This window comes from Pristis pectinata, chromosome 25 (genome assembly GCF_009764475.1).
Source record: "Pristis pectinata isolate sPriPec2 chromosome 25, sPriPec2.1.pri, whole genome shotgun sequence".
NCBI classification, from domain to species: Eukaryota; Metazoa; Chordata; class Chondrichthyes; order Rhinopristiformes; family Pristidae; genus Pristis; species Pristis pectinata.
The window spans coordinates 14,325,345-14,346,995 of record NC_067429.1 but is presented as its reverse complement, the minus strand read 5'-3'; the positions used below and the strand labels follow the sequence as shown (position 1 = coordinate 14,346,995).

Here is a 21,651-nt window from a genome sequence, read left to right as displayed (position 1 = left end):
ATATCTGACTTTCTTCTTCTGATGCATCCTAAAAGCTTTTTTTATGTCTGATTATTTTTTGTCTGATTAAGTTCCTATGAAGAGCCATAGAATAGATAAGGTGCTAACGAAATACAAGTTGCAGTTGTTGACTTCTCTTTGATAAAATTAATACATAGGCATATCCTCAAAACAAACAAAAAAGATGCTGTATATATTGTACATTTTACAATAGTCCCTAGATTACATGAATCTTGGTAAACCTACTAAAACACCGTTGGAACGTCAGTGACATAATTTGAACCTTTGTTCTGGGTTAGAGCACAAGAGGTCTTTCAGCATTTGGAATAACTTCCACATCACCTTTGCCACCCACCATCCTCGGACTTTATTCGCATTAAGAGCTTGTTCCTTCGCCTTAGACTGTTCTGCAACATGCATTGTTCTAAAATGCGTGGCGTGAGAGTTTGCAACCCAGGGTGGTGATCGCTGGAGAGGAAAATAATCCTTGAGATATCTGAATAAATTATACCGCAAGTGTCCAGTGTGTGTTTTTTAATCCTTGTACAGGGGGGACAGTGCTGTCTGATTTTCAAACGTCTATGATATCCTTGGTCTGAAAAAGCCATTAAGGTTGTGCATATAACATTTCTGCGTATACAGTAATGCTAGTGATTAATCGCAGCAATTCTTTGCTTGGTTGGAGTAATCCAACATGTGGCGGTCAACCCCGCCCCTCTCACATTACACACTATAAGCTTGTCACTTTTCCCACCAAGCCGTTCAGAGGGAGGCAGCCTCATTGACTTCAGGCATGTGAGCATTTATTTATTTTTTGGAAGAAAAAAGTTTAAAAGGGATCTGATCATTGCAAAATTATATCCGGAGACTTGAAGTGACAAAGGGCGGTGCATTTTGCAGAGATCTAGGATTTAAAACTTTGTTTGAGTGCAGCCAGCCCCTTCCAGTCTTTCAATGGATCAGACTACGGGCAGCTGCATGCGCAATTCGCATTCCGGGGCCGCCGTCTGGAGCTGCATGCGAAATCCACATTCCGGGGGCGGGGGTCCCCGGCCTCACCACTATCCGTCTCCTTTCTCCTTATACAAAAAATCCGAAGTCGCGGACTTCGCCGCTTATCCGGATTTTCCTTCTCCTTGCCTGGTGTCGGCGACGCACAGTTTCCCCGGAGAAGAAGAGGGTTTACGTGGAACATCACACGGGCCGCTTCCCCCGCACCGAGTGGCACATTCCCCCTCCGCTGCCGACGGCGGCCAGGGACAGACAAACCTCGTGCTTGTCCGCCAGCTCCGCGAATTTCGAAACCGGTGGCTCGGAGCCGGCGCTCTGCGCCGCGACTGGGGATTACTCCGGCCAGCGGGGCAATCGCTTGCTTCCTGAAATAGACAAGAAACCAACGAAAAGGAACACGCGACGTGTTAGGTGAGTGCAGCACCGAAACACCGCCATTCAGTGAAATAAAACACCAATTAACAAAAGTCAGTCACACTGTTTTCAAATGCAGTATATTAAAGATTCTTCTTTCAATTGAAGTTTCACAAATACTCCGCTTGCAACCAACTCAAAGCTAAATTGTATTTATTTTATGGGGTGCATGTGTTGCAATGCCACGGCAACGAAATGCAACGTCTCAAATTACCCAGAACATTAAAGTTATCTCATTCTCACCTTTCCTCTGCTAATGAGTAAATCACAAGTGATGCAACTACAAGAGGCAAACTCCAGCGCTGAGGTGAAAGATTCTTTAAAAGTACTTGTTTCCTCGTCTGGCCTCTGCACATTCTCATCTTAAACGAAACTTCAGCAAAAAGAAAGTTAAGGTCGCAGGTAAAAAGCTAAATCTGTCCCCAGGTTAATGAATACAAATAACTTTCTCCCATTCCCAATACTTCCTGCAGAACATTGAATACAATAACAATTTGTGTCAATTTAAAAGCCACAATCTGAAGTTACCATTTCATTCAGAAGTATAAATTATACTGAAAAGGCTATGCCCAAACTTTCATCCGGCTGAAACAGCAGTTGTTTCTCTGCAGGTACATTGACCCGGTCATGCACCACTTGAACCTGTGTAAATGGAACGAATCCCGCTCTATTCAATAGTTGGTGTGAATGAAAAGGGAGTCAAATAACGGGCATTGAGTAGCCCCTAAAACGGAACAGAACGGGGCTTGCTTCTATTCGCGGGAGTGAAGCGGTTGCCTGTAATGAGCATATGTCAAAACGAATATCAATGTGGTCATACCTTAGATCGTGTTGTTTAAAGCCGCTCACGCACTTTTGATCGTCTTCAGATAAGTTCTATATAGAATGCATGTTACACTTTAACTATCTTTCGCTGTGCCCGGAATTAAATGGAAGTTCGATGTTTCTGATACTTTGAAATTCTTAAATAAGTAATATAACGAGTCTTATCCCGAAATGCAAAATATTATTAAATAATTATACGTATGGCAAACTTTTAACTCAACTGATTTGAATTTATTATTCAGAGTTATTACAGTAGGGTTAAAGAATTGACGGTTTTTGACATCAAAGATGACACCATTATTTGGGTTGCAATATTGGAATTCTCCTGTGTGTGGCCACTATTGAATCTTAATTAAGTTATTAATTAAAATGTATGTGTCACACATTAACGCAATTCACATCAGTATATAAACTGTTCCAAAACCCTTTAATAGAATGTGCATATGTTTTGGATTTTCAAAGTTTAATTCATGCTTTAAGAGTCACAGATGCCATTTGTTGCAGCAATTAAACCAAAAATTAAAACAGGATGACTATATCAGTGGATCCATTTATGAAATCTGGTACTTTGGAAGTGAATTGTATAAGCACAGTATTAATAATTTGTTCAGTTTACAACGCTGGCAACCCAAATCTCAGCCGTGACCTCCATTTTTATTACTACAGGTGTGTATTGTACAGCCTATTATAAATAACAGCACAGGCTTTGAATAAAGGAAGCAAATCAATATTACTTCAGGGCAAATCTTGGTGTGATGGAGCAGTTCCTACTTATTTTCATTTTACTTTTCAAATAAATGATTTATTATGTATTGAATCAGGAAGAAAGATGCAGAACAAATAAAAGACATGTGTAGTCAGTTTGTCACTGACATGAAACATGACATTACAATTTGGCATTTGGTGGACCCCACCAGAGACTGTATTTATGGCTTAAATGAAAAATCCCAAACAGTTAGCAGCATTGCAGCACTAAACACATTTCTAGTCCGGTATCTCTGAACCTTTACATCAAGACATGGGTGTTAAGAAACTTAAATAACCATCACATAAAATAAGTCTTTCTGGAAAAAAAAATTCCAAAAGAATTTTCTGATTTTGAGGAGAGGTTTTCCAAAATCTATTTGAGGGTAAAATTATTACTACTCTCAGATAATGTTTTAATGGTCTCTCATTTCTTGATTCATACACACTTTTCTAGAACCAAAAATTAGTTTGTTTCTGTTCCTGGTTTTAACGATTTCTAGAACCAGGAATTTGTATCTTTTTGTTACAGGTTTTAACGATTTGCAGTATTTAATCTTATAAAACACTCAAGGTTAAATAGTAAAGATGTTCCAAATATTGAAATAATAACATATAAGAAATATATTGTTTTCATGGTCAAGTAAGTGGTTGCATTTCTGTGAACATTCAGAGTGATTAGGGGACAACATTGCTCATCCCTTTGATCGCTCATAGTTTACCTTTAAATTTTGATCCTACAAGAATTGACCCTATAAATGCTTTATTTGTATCTACACACTCTTTTGTTTGTTACTATTCATCTTCCTAGCTTTCTGCATTTTTAAAAAAAAATTGTTTCTTTATTTCTCTATTTTTTTTCTTTCCTTCTGGCTTAATATTTTGCTCTTCCTTGGTCTAATACCTAGCACAGCAGAGACTGAATCTCACCATTCCATTTAACTTAATTCAGTAATTATACAAGCCTGATGAGGTTAAAGCTAGCCTCAATAACAGCAAGAATTTCATTCATAAAAGTCCAGCCAATTTACTATTGCCTTCGGCAAAAATCTGCCTGGCCTTAGGTTGACTCTAAATTACTTCTTTGGTTCTGAGGCCATTAGGGATGGACAATAAATGCTGACCTTGTCGATGACATCCATATCGCATGAATGAAAGAATAAATTAAATTATCCAATTTTACATTTGTTCATTGCTTCAGGTTATCTACTATATCTGATGGAGTCAGCCCAGGGCAGTGCTGTGCTGTAAAAATTTTATCATTGTAACATGCTGACAATTTGCTTCATTATGTTGCTTTTGTTTTCAATGTAACCACAAAGGATATGCTGCAAAATCATAGAAATTTCACCTGCTTTGCAGTTCCAGGAAATCGTAAATGTAAAATGAACTCATGTGCCTCTTTCGTAGATATACTGGGATGAGCAAAATTTGATGAATGTATGTACAAATTATTCTAAGTATGAAAAAATGGAACTTCTCCCAGATTTCCAACAAATCTTCTGCCCTTATGTTTTCTGCATCATGCATGACTTGTTGAGAAAAGGTATAAAAATGAACATTGTCGGTCTTTTTTACTGTTCGAGCCATGGAAGCAACTTTATCACTGGGCACAGAATTTTAGAACATAGATGCCTTGAGAAGAAGCTTCCTTCAAACAAATGTTTCTCTGAACAAACTGTGTGACTTTAAATAAACCCTGATGTTATATCCCTGATAAGTTGATTATATGCGGTACTTTAACGTATGGAACAGTTCCTGAATTTGGTTGTTCCTGAAAATTGATGATATATTTAGCCTTTAAAGTCCACTTGAAATATACTGGACATGGAAACTTCATGTAATTGCCTGCATATCATGGATGACCGTGTTATACCATGTGCACAATATTGTTTGATGGAAACTTTGCAAAAAACATTACTAATTGCAAATGAAGCAATGTGCATTGTAATAACTATTTCACACTATCAAGTGTCTCCTAATGTTAGGATCTAATTATGTTAATTGAATAGCATAATACTTATGAAAACAATTATACTTATTGATTGGATTACACTTGAATACATGTCTTGAAGTAATCCGTGTGATGTATTTATTAACAATAAAAGGACTTTTCATTTTAAAAAAAAGGCAACATCTGGATAAAATTGATTGGACCCAATCCAAACTTTGTTAGATATATGGTTAGTAGGAAGGTTTGGAGAGCTGATGGGATTCTTAGATATTGTGTATTTTACAGACAACTGTCAGTATATTTATTTTAGTTAATATTTCTTCTATTGATTCATTACAGTAAGAAGCCAGTGCCAATGTACTGACAGAATTCAAATGCTTTGTTAAATATTTTAAATAAGTGAATATCCAAAAATGCAAACAGATCCCTCAAAAGCAGATCAAAACATCTTATGGAATTATATGCACAAGGCATCAGATCTGGGAAAATATGAATAATTGAGCTGTGTGCGCTTGAAGCAAAACATGGCGGTTATATTGGCTCTGATATCTGTAGAGTTGGGCAGACAACAGAAGTGATAATAATTTTTTGGTGCTGGTTTTCGACCAAGTTGTTGCAGATTCAAAACCAAAGACTAACCAGGATGTCAGTGGGATTGACTAAGCAGCGTAGTTGTTAATTAAAAATAAAACCTGCAAAAAGTTTTCACGATACTCATTCAAACCATTGCAAGTGTAATATTTTCTGCTTACAATGCCAATATAAGAAACTTACTGTGTTTTAACTGTGTAGCTTTGTCACTGCAAAATATCTGTTGCTTACGTGGCTTTATATTCAATGAAACTTCTGCCTGGACACAATCTGGAAATGTTATGTGTCCCGATTTCACAAGACACAAAACTTAGCAGATTTGAAAATTCTTAATTACAAGGTGACTTGAAATAGTAATCTGATCAATTTATATGGTTTACATTGTATCTAGACATAAGTGGGCATTAAAAAAAAAACACATCTCCATTATCATTAACTTCTGCTAGACTATGAAACTTACAAGAAACTGCTCTGAACTTTCTTTCAGGAGTACCTCTATATATTATGAAGACATCTTTGGTTTTCATAGTGTAGTCTTAAAAGTGACTTTTTACTACATTTGTTCTGACAATGACATAAAAATCCGGCAGGGAGGGTTATAATAAATCACAGTCCACTTTGTTTATGGATCAATCCATTTGAGTCTTTCCTGGCTGTATGCAACTGAGAAACTCTCTCTGCCAACATTAATAGAGGAGATGCTAATTGTACAGGGGAAGTGCTATTGTTGTAGACTAGCCTTTCAATATGTCAATGTTTGTCTCTTTTGTTTCCTCAATTACATTTTTTAGAATAAAAACATGACATTTTTTGCATCAAGGTGAAAACCCAAGTTGCTGGAAAATGATTTTCCAGCTAAAATTTTTGTAGTCAGGGTCGATGCTCCCAAGTCAGACAGAATTACATAAATTTTACAGGACAGAAACAAATCATTTGGCACAACTGGTCTATTCTGTTTGCTTAGAGTGTATGCAAGCCTCAATAGTATGTGGAGTGAACACTGAGTAAAGCTCAGCAATAATGTGCTATAATTGCAAGTGGCTAAATTTGGTGTGTAGTTTGCTAATAATTTCTAAATGAGCAAAAAGCATTCATTCAACATTAGAACATAGCTGTAGCACTAAATGCAGTTTGGTTCTTCACACTGTGAGGAAGATGTGGAAGTAATGGAAAGAATGGAGCATAGATTTACAAAGATGTTGCTTGAGCTGAGGAAATACCAACACAAAAATTGCAGTGAGTTATGTTATAATGAGGGGCTATCAGGGTCACTTAACTGAAATGTTTAAAATTACGAAGAAATGTGACAAAAATTATTTAGACTATTTCCAAGGACAAAGGAGTCCAGATTGAACAATGGACCGCATTATCGCAAGCTGCCTTTGAGAAGAATTTGATGGTGATGTCTTTGAGAAAATCTCCCATTCCATAAAGGCCATACATTTCCATATGGAGTTAAATTTATAAATGTAGACCCATAATATACAAAAGAATGAAGTATAAGACTACATTTAAGATTTAGGCTGTGGAATGCACTGCTAAACATAATGTTGGAAGTAGAGACTGTCACAACATTTAAAAATAGATTAGGATGGAAGGAAAGACATTTGGAGGCATTTGAAGTGGGCTGAAATAAAAACTAAATTGCAATACAGACTGGATGGCTGTTGCAGAATGGTAAATTTTGTGTAACCCTGACTTTAGGAGAGAAACCAGTGCTTCTTGTTCTAAAATCTGAATAAAAACAAAAAATGTTTGCAGTACTCATTAGGTCAGGGACCATCTGTGGAGAGAGTGACAAAGTTAACGGAGATCGCCCTGCAGAGCTAACTCTGTCTCTCTCTCTCTCTCCCGATGCTACCCGATCTTTTATTTCCAGCATGTTCCATTTTTAGTCAAGATTTCCAGTATCTGTAGTTTTTTAGTTATTTAATCATGAGTATTATCCCTTTGTGATAATGAAGATTTTATTTCGGTCAATGCTAAAGAATATGTAATTTTGGCAGTCCTCATATTTGAATCTTGAGATGATCTTGCATCTTGTGAATAGAGACCATTAACTTTTCAGTTTATGATGAAATTGGCCACTGATTCTGACCGAGAGATTGAAGAATTTTGTGCTAAGTCATTCTGGTCAGTCAATAGTACTTCATTTTTACAGCTTACAGTAAAAATACACATTCTCCAGATGTATTTTTGTATGAGTTTTTAGCAGAATGCTCCTGAAATAAGATCAGCAAACAGTGAGGTGAGGAAGTTTATACGTTGTGCAGTTGGGTTATTCTAGGTATTAAATTGTAATTATTATAACTTTTTTTGTCTCCTTTCGAATTTTCCACTTGATGCTTTGAAAAAGTAAGGACTTGTTTGCATTTACCTCAGTACATCCCAGAGCAATTCACAGCCAATTAGGTACTTTCGAAGTGTAGTCACTAGTGTAATTAGGAAACATTGCAGCTAATTCGAGAGCAGCAAGTTCTCAATGTGATAATGACCAGATAATCTGTTTTTAGGTGTTGTTTGAGGGATAAATATTGTCCAAAACACCAGGGAAAATACTTCTGTTGCTCTTTGAAATAGCGGTGTGGGATCTCTACTTGCTTGAAGATAGGGATCTTAGGTTATACTATATGGCATGTCCTGAGGGTAATATCAGCCTTGGGCAAATTGGTGATCAGGAATTAGCAATGCATTTTGTATGGTTTTGGTGTACTTCTTCATTCAAATCATTTCTACAGTAACTGGAGGTGAGAGCCAGGTATCGGATATAAAATGGATGTGTCACTCATAACTGGAGATACAAGAGACTGCAAATGCTGGAATCTGGAGCAACACATGATATGCTGGAAGAACTCAGGGGGTCAGACAGCATCTATGGAGGGAAATGGACAGCCAATGTTTTGGATTGAGACCCTTCATCAGAAGGCATTGACTGTCCATTTCCCTCCAAAAATGCTGCCTGGCCCGCTAAGTTCTTCCAGTATCTTGTGTGTTGTTCATCACTTATTATTGCCCATTTCTGTTGGACTGGCACTTATCTGTTAATGGTTGCATTCCTTGCTGTATCAGCACTGCTTCATGGATGCGAGTTAAAGTGGCACCCTCGTTGACCTGAAGAACTGTCAGGAGGAAAGTGAATGATCCACAGAAGTTTGTCCTACTGCTGGCTAAGTAACCACATAGAACAAAATCGACTTGCTTGAGTAAAGCCAAAGCAAATTAATGGCTGGCAATCGGTCTCAGTAAATGGCATTTGACAGTGCAGTGGGCTTGCAGAACTTGTAATCTGGTAACAATTTCTGATCAAGTCTGTGAAAAAAAAGTGTAATTTTTACCAAATCCAAGTTTAAATGTTGCGGATTTTATTAATGGGCTACTGTTCTGGATTAGCTATGAATTTCATGCTTTGAAATACTTTATGTTCATCCTCAGGACAGATGTACATTTTCATTGTAAATTTTTACTGCATGATATTTATATGCTTTTATTTGTAAGACGTGACTGGTGGAGCACACCACTGATATCCATTGGTAAAGGATTGGACTTTTCATAATTGTATCTTGTTAGCATCTGAAGGAATGAAGAACATTTCATGAGGTAATGGATATTGTGGAAATCATTTCCCCTCTACAGTCCTTGAAATAATTGTCATCCTTGTTGTCATTGAGAACATTAAAGTGTCCACAGCATTTTTTCTCCTTGCTGTTTCAATGGAAATATTATAATATGAGTAGTTCAACACCTCTATTAGAGGTGAGAGTCTGTTCCATTGTATTAATCAGCAATCTCTAATCAAGATTGCTGATTAATACAATAGAACAGACTCTCACCTTTGTCCCAGGGGATTTGGGTTCAAATCTAGTTGATTCTAATAGGATGAGAGAAGCATCTGTATGCTGGTGCTAATTGGAAATGCTATTCAGAGAGACAAAAGACAGCCAATATGGAAATTTTGTCACTGTGATGCAGAGAGAGAGTGCTCATTAGAAGTTGGGGTTGGGGCCTGAGGAATGTTGTTGAATGAAAGCATGGTTAGAGTTGGTATAGTAGGAGCTGCACTTTGGGTCGTTTATTCCATTTGTTTCTGGGATAAGGGCATGAAGGCAAAGTACATTTCAATCTCCATCTCCTGGCCGTTCTTTGAAGGTGGTGAATGGCTTCTGTTGTAACCTACTGCAGTCCTTGTGATGATAAGATTCTGAAAATGTATTTTGTTGCTCTCCAATTTCACCAACCAATGAAGCCTAACATTCAGTGGGAAGTATTCCCAATGTGTAGGAATATTATAAAAAAGCAGGATTATGTCATAGGGCCCCTTGAACTACTTCCTCCATTCAATAGGATCACAGCTGCTCCTGTATCTCAAGTCAACATTCTCACCAGAACCTTATGTCTCTTGAGTCCCTTTTTATCCAAAGACATATTGTTCACCTTGAAGGTAGATTTCTGGAAAAGAAAACTTTGGTTAATTTCAGACAAATAAATGAACTATAGCTAAGCAAGATTCTTTTTATTTATTTTCATGGAAGAAGACGTCTACAGGCATTTTCTTCTTCGTTGCTTGGCTTATGCTACATTTAATGAGCAACACCTAGGAGAAGGTCTCTGCTGTACTTGTGACAAGTTATACAAAGACTCACAAGACAGTCCATTATACCGAATAATTGAAAATGTCAGCCTGGGAAATAATACAGTTTCCTCTCCACACATGGTAACATTGACATAATTGCTAACATATAGAATTTTTGTCTTCAGCTAGATCAGCTGTCACACTATCTCTGCTATATAAAGACGTATATGCACGTAGAATCCTTTTAAATTTTTGACTTGCTTTTTCTTCCTCAGCCTCCAATTTTAATTTTTAACTTTTCACCTTCTGAATCCTAAGTGGAAGCAGAACCGTGGGACCTGGTAGCCTTCTTTCATCTTATGTCTTTGTTCTTTGACTGATGACAGTGTTGACCTGATGTATCTTTCACCCGGATCACCAGATGGAGATCTTAAGAGGGAATGATTTTACCCCTAATTGAAACAGAAAATGCCAGGGTTGCCCGGCAGATCAGGCAGTGCCTGTGGAGAGAGAAACAAAGAATGTTCCATCTGTTTCTTGGTTCGGTGAGTGTTCCTGATCCAGACAACAAGGGCTTCAAGAGTGTGAAGAGAGGTATTAAGATGGATGTTCAGTCATGACCATATTGAATGGTGGAGCAGGCTCGAAGGGTGAATGGCCTGCATCTGCTCCTATTTATATATATATATATATATATTTTATATATATATATTTTTTTAATATATATATATCTCCTTTCATCATTGGTGGGTGAGAGGTCAATAGACTGATCTGTTTCCCTCTTTAGCTTGTAAAATTTAGAGCAGAACAGTAATCAGGTGCATATCCAGAGTCATATACATGCCCCCTTCTCATAATCATTAAAAATATTAAGGACAGACGTGCATATGTACTATTGCATGTAATATATGGTGTGTTTAATTGCCCTTCTGAAAGTGGTCACATTTACATTTGTGCACACGTCCACAAAAGAATGATTGTCCAATTTTTTTCCTATTCCATTTCAAGAGGAAGCCTGGCTTTTGCTTGGTACTGTTCTTGCCAAGTTTGTATTGTTGCAATCAGAGTTCCTTTTCCATATGGGAGATTTAGTAACGCTTACAATAAAACCTCTTGCAGCTCTGAAGGTGGATTTCCTCTTCAACAAGTCAGTGAGTCAATATATTGATGGTTCAGTGCGTCGGGGCCATGCTGCACCTTTTAGTTCTGTTTTTTATTTGTGCTGGAGATGTGTAACTTGGAGTGTGGATTTCAAAAAGGATTGATGGAGGAAATAGCACAATTTTTTTTAAAAAGCAGATGGCATTTGGAATGCTGCCATGATTGAGGTCATCGCAATTAAGATAAATTTCTTCCTTGCTACGTTTGGCATTACAAGTCTATTGTTTTTACACCTTCTAGACACAGATGCCTTCCTTAATCAATGCCATTCTTCCACATGCTCTGTGTAATATGGAACTATATGGATTGCTCCTTATTTGGGGATTCTGGCTTTTGCCCACAGTGCTAAAGCTATACTTCAAACAGCCCACTGCTTTATGGATTTCAACATTTAACCCCAACATCTTTGTATGTCTTCAGCTAGCAAGAAAGAAGGAAGTTGCATTTGTATGTTGCCTTTTATGACCATGGGATGTCTCAAAGCATTGCACAGCCAATGGAAAAAACCTCTTGAAAAGTAGTCATTGTGCAGTGCAACCAATCTCAGCAAGGCCCCTCAAACAGCAATCTGCTGAAGACCAGATAATGTTTTAGTAATAGCCTTTGTGTAAAGTACATTGTCCGGGGTATTAGGGAGAACTCTGAATATGGATGCAATATGTCCACCTTAAAAGTTAGATGTAACTGGCAGTGGAGCAGTTCTTCAGTACTGTGTGGGAGTGTCTGCTTAGAACTCCTGCTGAAATCTCTGAAGTTTTGTTGATTCCACAGATCTCTGAGTCAGGGGCAAGAGTGCTTCAAGTTGAGCCAAGACAGTTTTCAGACATGAATAAAGCTAGCCAAGTTCTCCAGCTTGATCATACTCCTTACAGATCAGGAGGGCCTCAGTTATGGGTGTGCTTAATTCACTGATCCAAGTTGAAGCTGTAGGTGATGGGGTTACAATAATTGGCCTCAGCGCACTTGGACTGGGAAAGGGTAAAATCATCAAAAAGCCAAAAAAAATGCTGATAATTTGAAATAAAAGCAAAAAATGTATTAGATACTCAGCAGATCAGGTTGTATCTGTGGGGAGTGAAGCAGAGTTAATGTTTCAGGTCAATTACTTTTCTTTAGCTCTGAAGTTCCGATGAAGGGTCATTGGCCTGAAACGTTAATTGTTTCTTTCTCCATTGATACTGCCTGACCTGCTGAGCATTTCCAGCATTTCTGTTATGTTTCAAGGGTAAAATTAAGATCTGGTGAAAGGTGCATAGACCTCATGAAGACGACAGCTGTCAACAGCCAAATAGCCATGAAGTGAGGTGAAACAAGGTGGCCAGGTCCCAAGTAACTGTTTCCATATATGTTTCAGAAAAGAAAAAGTTAGAAAGTATTGGCAATGGAGATCAATAACTTTGGATAATGGGGGAATTGCCCTCACATTAAGAAATTGGGATAGGTTTTCATAGCCAGTAGTAAATGTGAAATGATTTTAAATGTTATAAGAACCACAACTTTAAATTTTCTTCAGTTCTGAATAAAATACTAGGTTGCTGTGAAGTACATTGATTGGTCCTAAGGATGTGATCTCCAAATTAATTCAGATTGTTCTTCTGTTTCTATCTTGTATATAATGAGAATGGCATTGCTCTTTTATTATTGTAGGTGCAATCAGAGCTCTCCCACTGCTGTCATTATATTACCATATGCTCATTAATTGCAAATAGGAAAAAGTAAATAAAAATCACAAAGACCATAGATGTTTAGATCCTAGAATATGGCCCTTTGGCCCATGATGTCTGTGCTGGACCATTGCCAAAGCCATCCCTATCTTAATTGCACTATAATTCAAAAATTAGTCCCATATTGCAATCAACTGCTGAATATCATTTGATACGTAACCAGGTTCAGCACTGAAATCATTGTTGAGTGAAGCAAGCAACACCCATCAACATCTGACATGAAATTCCGTGCCAGGAGACATTGCCCCAAAATAGGCTCATCTCCATGTTAACCAACAATGGGAACAATTTTAATCTGATTCACCCAATCTGAGTAATCTGATTCTTTAGTCAAAATAATCATTATAAAACTATGCTTGCAGATTAAAAAGAGAACAACCTTCAGTTATTTGACACCATCTTTTCCAGGGCATCCCAAATGTCTTACAGCCAGTGATGTGCTTTTAAAGTGCACTCACTTTTACATTGAAGGGAGTACCAATTTGAACACAGCAAGTTCCCACAAACAGTGATAATGATTAGATAATCTATTTCAGTAAGATTGAGGAATAAATATTGAGCAGGACCATGGGCATACCAACTCTGCACTTCTTCAATACATTATATGAGATTCACAACTGATAGTGTATTGGTTTGACAGATCCCATCTGAAAGATGGCACCTCCAACTGTGCAGGACATCCACAGCATGGCACAGGAGCATCCGTTGAGAATTTGTGTTTAAGCTGAGGCAGTGGAATTGAACCCACAACTTTCTGACTGAGTATTAGCAATTGAGCCACTTTAAGTAACAGATTTGCTCACTCTCATCTTTTGTGTTTTGAGGCTTTGAGCTCCAGCTCCATTCTACTGCTGACTTGTTTGAGTTCAGTATTTTGAATGAACATTATGGGAGCACCACAGACAGGTGGCCTTTAATGAAATCCCATGAAAACAATTGAAGAAGAGCTGCAGTGCAATATTTATCCTTCAACCAACAATTTCCAAATGGATTGCCCTGGCGGTTTATGTTATAGGTTTTTTGAGATCCTACTGTGCACAATCTGCCACCATTTTTCAGTAGGACTGCACTTTAAAAATAAATTATTTACTTTCACATACCTTGGGACATCTTGAGGATGCAAAAAAACCACCATATAAATGCAAATTTCCAATTATTGTGGTTATTTGAACCATCAAATTAAATTAAAACTTTGTAATGTCATTTAACCAGCAATTATGACCAATAATTTAACCATTGATTCAGCGCCTTATAAGATCAAATTGTCTCAAAGATTTCAGGTAATGCATTGCTTATGAAGTGTTGAGATGTTGAGTAAACAAATATTAATACCATCTTACAAACTGCAATTAATCTATATATTGCAGTAGTGAAGATAATTGTGGGTGGAATGTTGTCCAGGAGACCTTGATGGTTTCCTGCTGTTCTTTTGAATTTTGTTACTTAATAAATGAAACAATCAGAGAGAACCTCATTTTAACATCTACAAAGTTGAATTTTATACACAAACAGCACAGAACTCAAGGAAGCTTGGATAATATTTGTAACCATACACTGTTATAACTTGTGGCAGAAACTCAAGATTCAAATTACAAGTCGGAGTCCAACAACAAGGCCAGGAAAGAAAGGACAGCATTTACTAAAGAACAGATTCGAGAACTGGAGGCTGAATTTGCTCATCATAATTATCTGACCAGACTGAGGCGATACGAGATAGCAGTTAACTTGGATCTTACAGAAAGACAGGTAAATATTTTATTTCTTTGAATATTCATCTATCTACCCAATAAACAAGCATCTTATTTTGTTTTTATTATTCTATATTTTTTATGTATATTCAAACCTTCCCTTCATCTTCATCTTCTCAAACTGCTGCTGAAACAATTGCTGGCTGCTGCGGTAAACTAAAGGCCCTGGGCATGAGCCTTCTCTCTGGCCAGAGAATGTCTGATTTCTGCCTGTTACAGATAAACAAGTTGACAAGAGTTGTGCCGCCCGTAGAGAAGGCCTTGAGCCTGGGATCTATGTTTACCAAGACAACACAATGCAACCTGTATGTGATATGTGGTGGAGCAAATTTGTGTTAATCACAGTGAGGAAAGATCAGTTGTATAGAACACTGCACAAGTGTGGCATTCCCTTACTTTACCCCAGCATCTGTCTAAGAGCCAATTAGTTCTGAATTACGTGCTTCACAGTGAGAGCCCATGGCCACAAAAGACCTTGTTCAAGACTGCCTGGGTTTAGTTCTGAGTAGGATTCTTGTAGGTAAGAGTGAAGAGAAATTGGTCCCTTTTCAGATGAAGAGGCAGTTCAAATCCAATTCCTGGAGCAGAATGGTGAATGTTCTACCATATCACTCTCATAATGAGATTGAGCAACACAGTGTACAAGTCTAACCCAGTAATCATGTGGTATGTCAAATGTTATTATTTTTGGGCTTCATATTGAGGATTAGCAATGGAAATTTTTGAAGTGCTGAACTACATTCCTTGGAACAGCACCAGAGTTTTTTTTCTGAATATAACCTGAGAAAGGCTGAAACCAAGGGTAAACTGAAGAAAAGTGCGTGGTCAAGAAAGTAGGTAACCAACAGAACTTGTCCTCACATCAATACAAGCAATAGTTTCCAAAATACCAGCAATAAGAGAAAAATGCACACAGAATGCCAAAAGAAATGTAAGGCTATTTTGATTTAAGTTAATAAAGTGATTGAGTTTTTTGTTATTATTGAGGAAGGACATTTGTGAAAAACTTTTGCATCCAAACTTTCAACCTCTCCAACAACACACAGCAGTAAAAGTGCTAAAACAACATAAAACCTGCTGTGCCTCATTTGAGTGGCATCTGGTTACAATTGATTCCTCCTAAAACAGGCCATAACCTTCTGCCCATTTTAAGAGCAATAGCTCTTTTATTTTTAAATACTGGTTGTGATTTGCAGTTAGATCGTTTGAATGGGTGAACAGCTCTGTGTGAGTGAGCGACAGCTGGACTGGAGAAACAGAAAAACGTGAATCTCAAGTCCCACATTTTTTCTGTTAAAAAATATGGATTCTTTGACTATGAGACCTGGCTTAAAGAGGAATTGTTGCTGCCCTGATGAGCAAAGAGGAAAAGGATAGCTACTCTTCAGAGAAATCATGAGGAAAATGGAGCTTTGTATTTATTACAAGAGAATTTTCTTTTGACACTTCACATAGTATTTTCAAAGCCATTTTCACCACCTGTTATTGTTCTTTTATGTCAAGATTCGCATGGAAAATTCTTGAAAAACTGTGTTTAAGAATCCCTTGTGAATCACAGGCATTTAAAATTAATGTTATCCAAATTGTGTGGACCTGTGAGTTCACAGCAACAACTGTGAACACGAGAAAAAAAGAGAGATTCATATTAGATTTCAAGGTAATTGCCGTTTTGTAAGGACAACAAAATAAAACAGAAGACGGGAAACTTCTTAAAAGAAGTCAGGAATTTGAACCTGAGTTGCAATTTCTAAATTGAAAACAACATGACCAGTTGCCAAAAACATTAACTCAAATTTGTTCTGAACAGTGGACCAATCCATACCTCTTTTGAATGAATTGGAGAACAGGAAGAGTTTCCTGTTTGCACTGGCTCTGTTTATTTCTGTAGGCGCAAATTCCTATTAATTGAGTCTATCTTTTCCTCTCACATTGCTCTCTGCCCATACTGCAATTTTTAACTCAGCTGCGGACATTATTCTTTGCCAGTCCAATAGATTTTAAGGTACCATAAAGTTCTTTGCTGCACTATCATTTCCAGCATCAAGCTGGGAGAAGATGCCATAATGATATTGCTTCCATACGAAGTCTATGAATTTCTGGTAAGTGAAGAGTTTTGTGGAAAAGTAGTTATTCATGGAATAGGAATTTGGTTTTATAAGTACACTATTGTGCAAACTACAGATTAATCACTCTACAAAACCTCTAGCTGCTGGTTATGGCATTTGTTGTTCCAGTGGTGTGTAGTCCCTATGTAGTCACAGATGTAAGAATTAACCCATTAAATTCCAAATTAATTTGAAACCGTAATTTGAGGGCAGTTCATCTGTTTGATATGGTGCATCCCCATAATTAAGGAAGGATATCTCAACCAGAGAGCTAGTGTTGCTTTGGTTTTCAAAATATGAAGTAATAAGTGGAAAAATTCTGCCACTCTGTCATGAGTTTGGAATGCAGTGCACACTGTTATTGTATCCACACTCCAAAGCACAATGTAACACAACTGTAGTATTTGCTAACACTTATGGGTTTCTGTGTTTATAACGATACTTCATATGTTTTCATTGATTGCCTTCTCTAAACAAAGCACTGAAACACTGCCACAAACTCACAAGGTAAGATAGATCTCCTGCTCCCCCCACCAGTCTCAACCTACCCCCACACTTATCAAAGAATAATAAGAATTAAAGAAGTAAACCATCAATAAAAAGATAAAAACAATAATGATGATGGAGCCCGCAATTCATTCCTGTCCTTGCTATTCCTTTGTACTGACAGGAACAGAAGTCCTTAAGCTTTGGAATTTGTCTGATTCAATTATTGCTGCATTAACTGATGCTTGGAAGACAATATGGCACTTGTGATGGCACTTAGATTAGCAATTGGATATGTTGGAGTGGAGCAGAGGGAGAAATCAGACAATGTTTCCACTCCAGATCCCTGCCCTCAGGATCTTCTAATCATATCTGAATAATTACCAACATGACCAGCACTTGCAGACCTGTAGCCCTGTGACAACTCTGTCTTCAAGAAGGAAGTTAAAAGATAGTGCAATAGAATAGAAATGAAAGCAAGAAAGTTTGAGAGCAGGGATCCTGACGAAATCTCAATTTCTCCATGATCATAGAAGTTCAGAAAGTTTTGTTATGGTAAGTTACTTTCTGATGGTTCAGCTTGTAAATCACCCTATTATGGAGTGATTATCACATTGGCTGGTAACTATTTTGGCTGAGGGGAATTTTGATGAATTGTAATTTACTGGGGATTGGGATGGTGTGTAAGGGGGTTGGGGGAATGATGTGGAAAGCAAGGCCAGCAACAGGAGCAGTAGTCATTTCTGATTCTTTCTTCCGTAGGTAAAGGTCTGGTTCCAGAATAGAAGAATGAAGTGGAAGCGTGTCAAAGGTGGACAACCAATTTCACCACAGAGTCAAGAACCAGACGATGTGGACTGCGTGACTCCTGATGCAAATCTCAGGAATATAGATGGAAAGAGCCAATTGGAGGGCTTAGTGGACAGTAAGGAAACAATGCAGGACAGTATTAGATAAATTCATTGGCCATATCCACCCGATTTGGACTCTAAAGTGCGCCTAAGTTGAATGATATCACCTATTTAATATCAGGTGTCAACTTGACCTTTGAACATTTTGGAACATCAGCTTAGGCTCATTCAGCTTTGAAACCAAAGTTCAGTGAACCCCAATTCTTGACCATGAACGTTTTGTTTCTGTATTATAGCAAAGAATCTGATTTGAAATCTATGGTTTCATTAATCATTTCAACAAACTGTCATACAAACTGTCATTTATTTTGCTTTTTTTTAAGAAAACTTAGCTTGCAGGTTTGTTGCATAAATAATAAGAAAAAAACATTGGGTCAAACCACATTAAATTAACAGCATAAAGACTTACGGAGATAAAACCAAGAGATGGAAGTGGATAGTTCTGTAGTGGCAATTTTTCCACCATATATTAGGCATATGTAAAATAAACCAGTTCAGTAAAACACTATGTTAAATACTCATTTATTATTATTAAACCTTTGTCAAAATGATTTATAAAGCATGTGTTTTCAAGGGATTTATTTTTGAGTGGCATTTTAAGCTTATAATATATGAGATGTGAAATCATGGCATGCAATTGTTTTCATATCTTTGTATGAAAATCTTCTAGCAAAAAAAATGAATTAATTTAAGGACTAGTTGCCTAGAAATTGGATTTCATCCTTTTTTGCTTTTGCTGAACCAGAGCTTTGTTTGGTACTAATGTCCATTCAGGTCACCAGCAAAAAAAATCATACAGTTGGAGAGAAAGATGTCCAAAGCAGCATTATGATGATTTAAACCTAGAAATGTGCACTCAGTTGGGCCTCATTCAATTTAAAGTGGTTATCAACCCAGTACAATCATGGCTGATCTTTCACCTTAGTGTTGCTTTTCTGAACTAACCCCATATCTCTTGATTCCCTTAATAATCAAAAATCTATCAATCTCTGTCATGAATATAATCATCAAATGAGCCTCTCATGCACCTCTTGGGCAAGAATTCCAAAGATTCACTAGCAAAGCACATCAACACCTCTGCTTCCTCAGGTGGCTAAGGAAATTCAGCATGTCCCCGATGACCCTCACCAATTTTTATAGATGCACTGTAGAAAGCATCCTATCCAAATGCACCACAGCTTGGTATGGTAATTGCTCTGCCCAAGACAGAAAGAAATTGCAGAGAGTTGTGAGTGCAGCCCAGTCCATCACGCAAACCAACCTCCGCTCCATTGACTCCATCTACACTTCCCACTGCCTTGGGACAGGAGCTAACATAATTAAGGACCCCTCCCACCACAGTTATTCCTTCTTCTCTGCTCTCCCATCAGGCAGAAGATACAAAACCCTGAGAGCATGAACCACCAGTCTCAAGGACAGCTTCTATCCTGCTGTCTTCAGACTCTTGAATGGACCTCTCATAGGCTAAAAGATGAACTCTTGAATGCTTGATCTCCCAGTCTACCTCGTTGTGACCCTTGCACTTTATTTGTCTACCTGCACTGCATTTTCTCTGTAACTGCAATACTATATTCTGCATGCTGTTTTCTTCTTAATACCTTGATGTACTTATGTGTGGCATGATCAGTCTGGATAGCTCACAAAACAAAAGCTTTTCACTGTGTCTCAGTACATGTACCAATACCAATATGCTCTAAGTGATGGAATTCCTCAACTCATTTGTGGATGCCCAACCCTTTATTCCACTCTGAACCCTGGTTCTTGACATTCAACTGAGGGAAACATCATTCTTACGGTTACCCTGTCATACCCTGTATGGGTTTTGTACATTTCATTGAGGTCACCCTCACTCTTCTAAACCGCAGGGAGTAAAGTCTCAGCCTTCTTAATCTCTTTTTATAGAACATTTCCACCCCCATCCTAAGAATCAATTTACTGATGGTTTTTTTTGCATTCCTTTTATTGCAAGTATATCCTTGCTTAGGTAGGGAAACCAGACCTGTACAAAGTATTCCAGATGTGGTCCCTCCAGGGCCCCATATAATTTAAGTAAGATGTCTTTACTCTTTTACTCAAATTCCCTTCCAATGAAAACCAACATACCTTTGCCTTCCTAATTGCTAATTGTAGATATATTGAGAGAGATCTGGACATTCTTATCGATGATTTAAGTGTGGAAAAAAAACTGTAGATAATGGAAATTTGCAGTTAAAGACAGAAAGATTCTGGAAACTCAGCAGGTCAGGCTGCATTTTTCTCGGGTCATCATTGCTTCAGATTGAAGACCTTTGTCAGTAATTATCTTCTCGGGTAAACCTAAGTAAGGTCTAGCAGGAGTTGTCTCCTCCAAGTGTGAGAATTCTCACTTGTTTGAGCAATCAATAAAATAAACCTTATGATCTTACAAGGTTTGTCAGGGTGAGGTAGACACCACTGAAAATAGTTGTGGAGAGCCAATCAGCATATGGATCAGAGATTCAACCATCTATGTGCTATGATCAGTGACGATGGTTCTGCAAAGAAGAAAGTAAGAAATGATCGTGTGTCTTCTGGGCTTCACAGTTGATTATTAATGTTCTATGTTGGTATCAAGGATTGGAGTGAGGAATGAGACTCTTTGCATTAGGGACTACGACTTTGCATGCCCTGTATGAAAACTTTCTCTATCCATGAGGCCCATTTTGTTCATGCAAGTGATCCCTCCTTCCGCACTCTACTGGAAGATGAGACTCGTGCTGTTCTGCTGGGTTTTCCTCTGGGTGCCTTCTTCACCCTCTTGCATCTCCTCTGCCTGTGCCTCATGTTACTCAGACAATGGGTCTGGAGGCTACCTTTTCTCCAGCAGGTGCTGCTGGCTACCCACTGCCCGGCTTGGAGAGTGAAATACACACTGTGATGAATTCTGTCTGCCCACTGGGAACCGGGCACCAGAATCTGATTTTCAGAATATCAATGGCATATCCAATGATTCTGGTGCTTGCATGACTCTCATTGTGGTGGTGCTCAAGAAGGTATGGTCAGACTGCAAAAAGGTATTAGGAGACAGTGAAGTAGAGGATTCCCTTGTCCCCCAGGATCAATCCCTCCAGGAAGTGTTGGCCACAGAAAATGTCTGGTGGTTCAGTCTCCCTGGAGATGAATGTATTATGTGTGCTACCAAGAAATGCAACAATCTCTACAAGGAAAATTTTCCAATGATCCAGAATCATTTAAGGACTGGATCTCTTTTCTGTTGATGAAGAGCTCCAGGTCATTAATGGGAGCCCTTAGGGACACCAGAGAGCAGACAGTGGCTGCCTGCACTTGTGGGAGCCAGCAAAGCTATGCTGTGGCCAACTGGAAAGATCCTGTACTAGGAAGTTGAGAGTCAATGTGATATTGACCTGTACAGGGGCAACCCAGGCATG

General features: G+C 38.1%; 1 protein-coding gene across 1 annotated transcript; it reads left to right on the top strand.

Moving 5' to 3' along the window:
- The first annotated feature begins 848 nt into the window (after positions 1-848).
- Positions 849-18,658, top strand: meox1 (mesenchyme homeobox 1). Its single transcript, XM_052038389.1, has 5 exons — positions 849-1,361; positions 3,072-3,204; positions 4,405-4,540; positions 14,568-14,740; positions 18,096-18,658. The coding sequence occupies exons 1-5, from the start codon at positions 955-957 to the stop codon at positions 18,288-18,290; spliced, it is 1,044 nt and encodes a 347-aa protein (XP_051894349.1). The 5' UTR covers positions 849-954; the 3' UTR covers positions 18,291-18,658.
- The last annotated feature ends 2,993 nt before the right edge of the window (positions 18,659-21,651 follow it).

Bases quoted from the DNA above. Each gene is read 5' to 3' on its own strand.
- meox1 (XM_052038389.1), top strand. From the start codon at position 955: ATGGATCAGACTACGGGCAGCTGCATGCGCAATTCGCATTCCGGGGCC. The intron at 1,362-3,071 runs GCAATCGCTTGC...GTATTGAATCAG, and splicing joins GGATTACTCCGGCCAGCGGG to GAAGAAAGATGCAGAACAAA. The intron at 14,741-18,095 runs GTAAATATTTTA...TTTCTTCCGTAG, and splicing joins TGGATCTTACAGAAAGACAG to GTAAAGGTCTGGTTCCAGAA.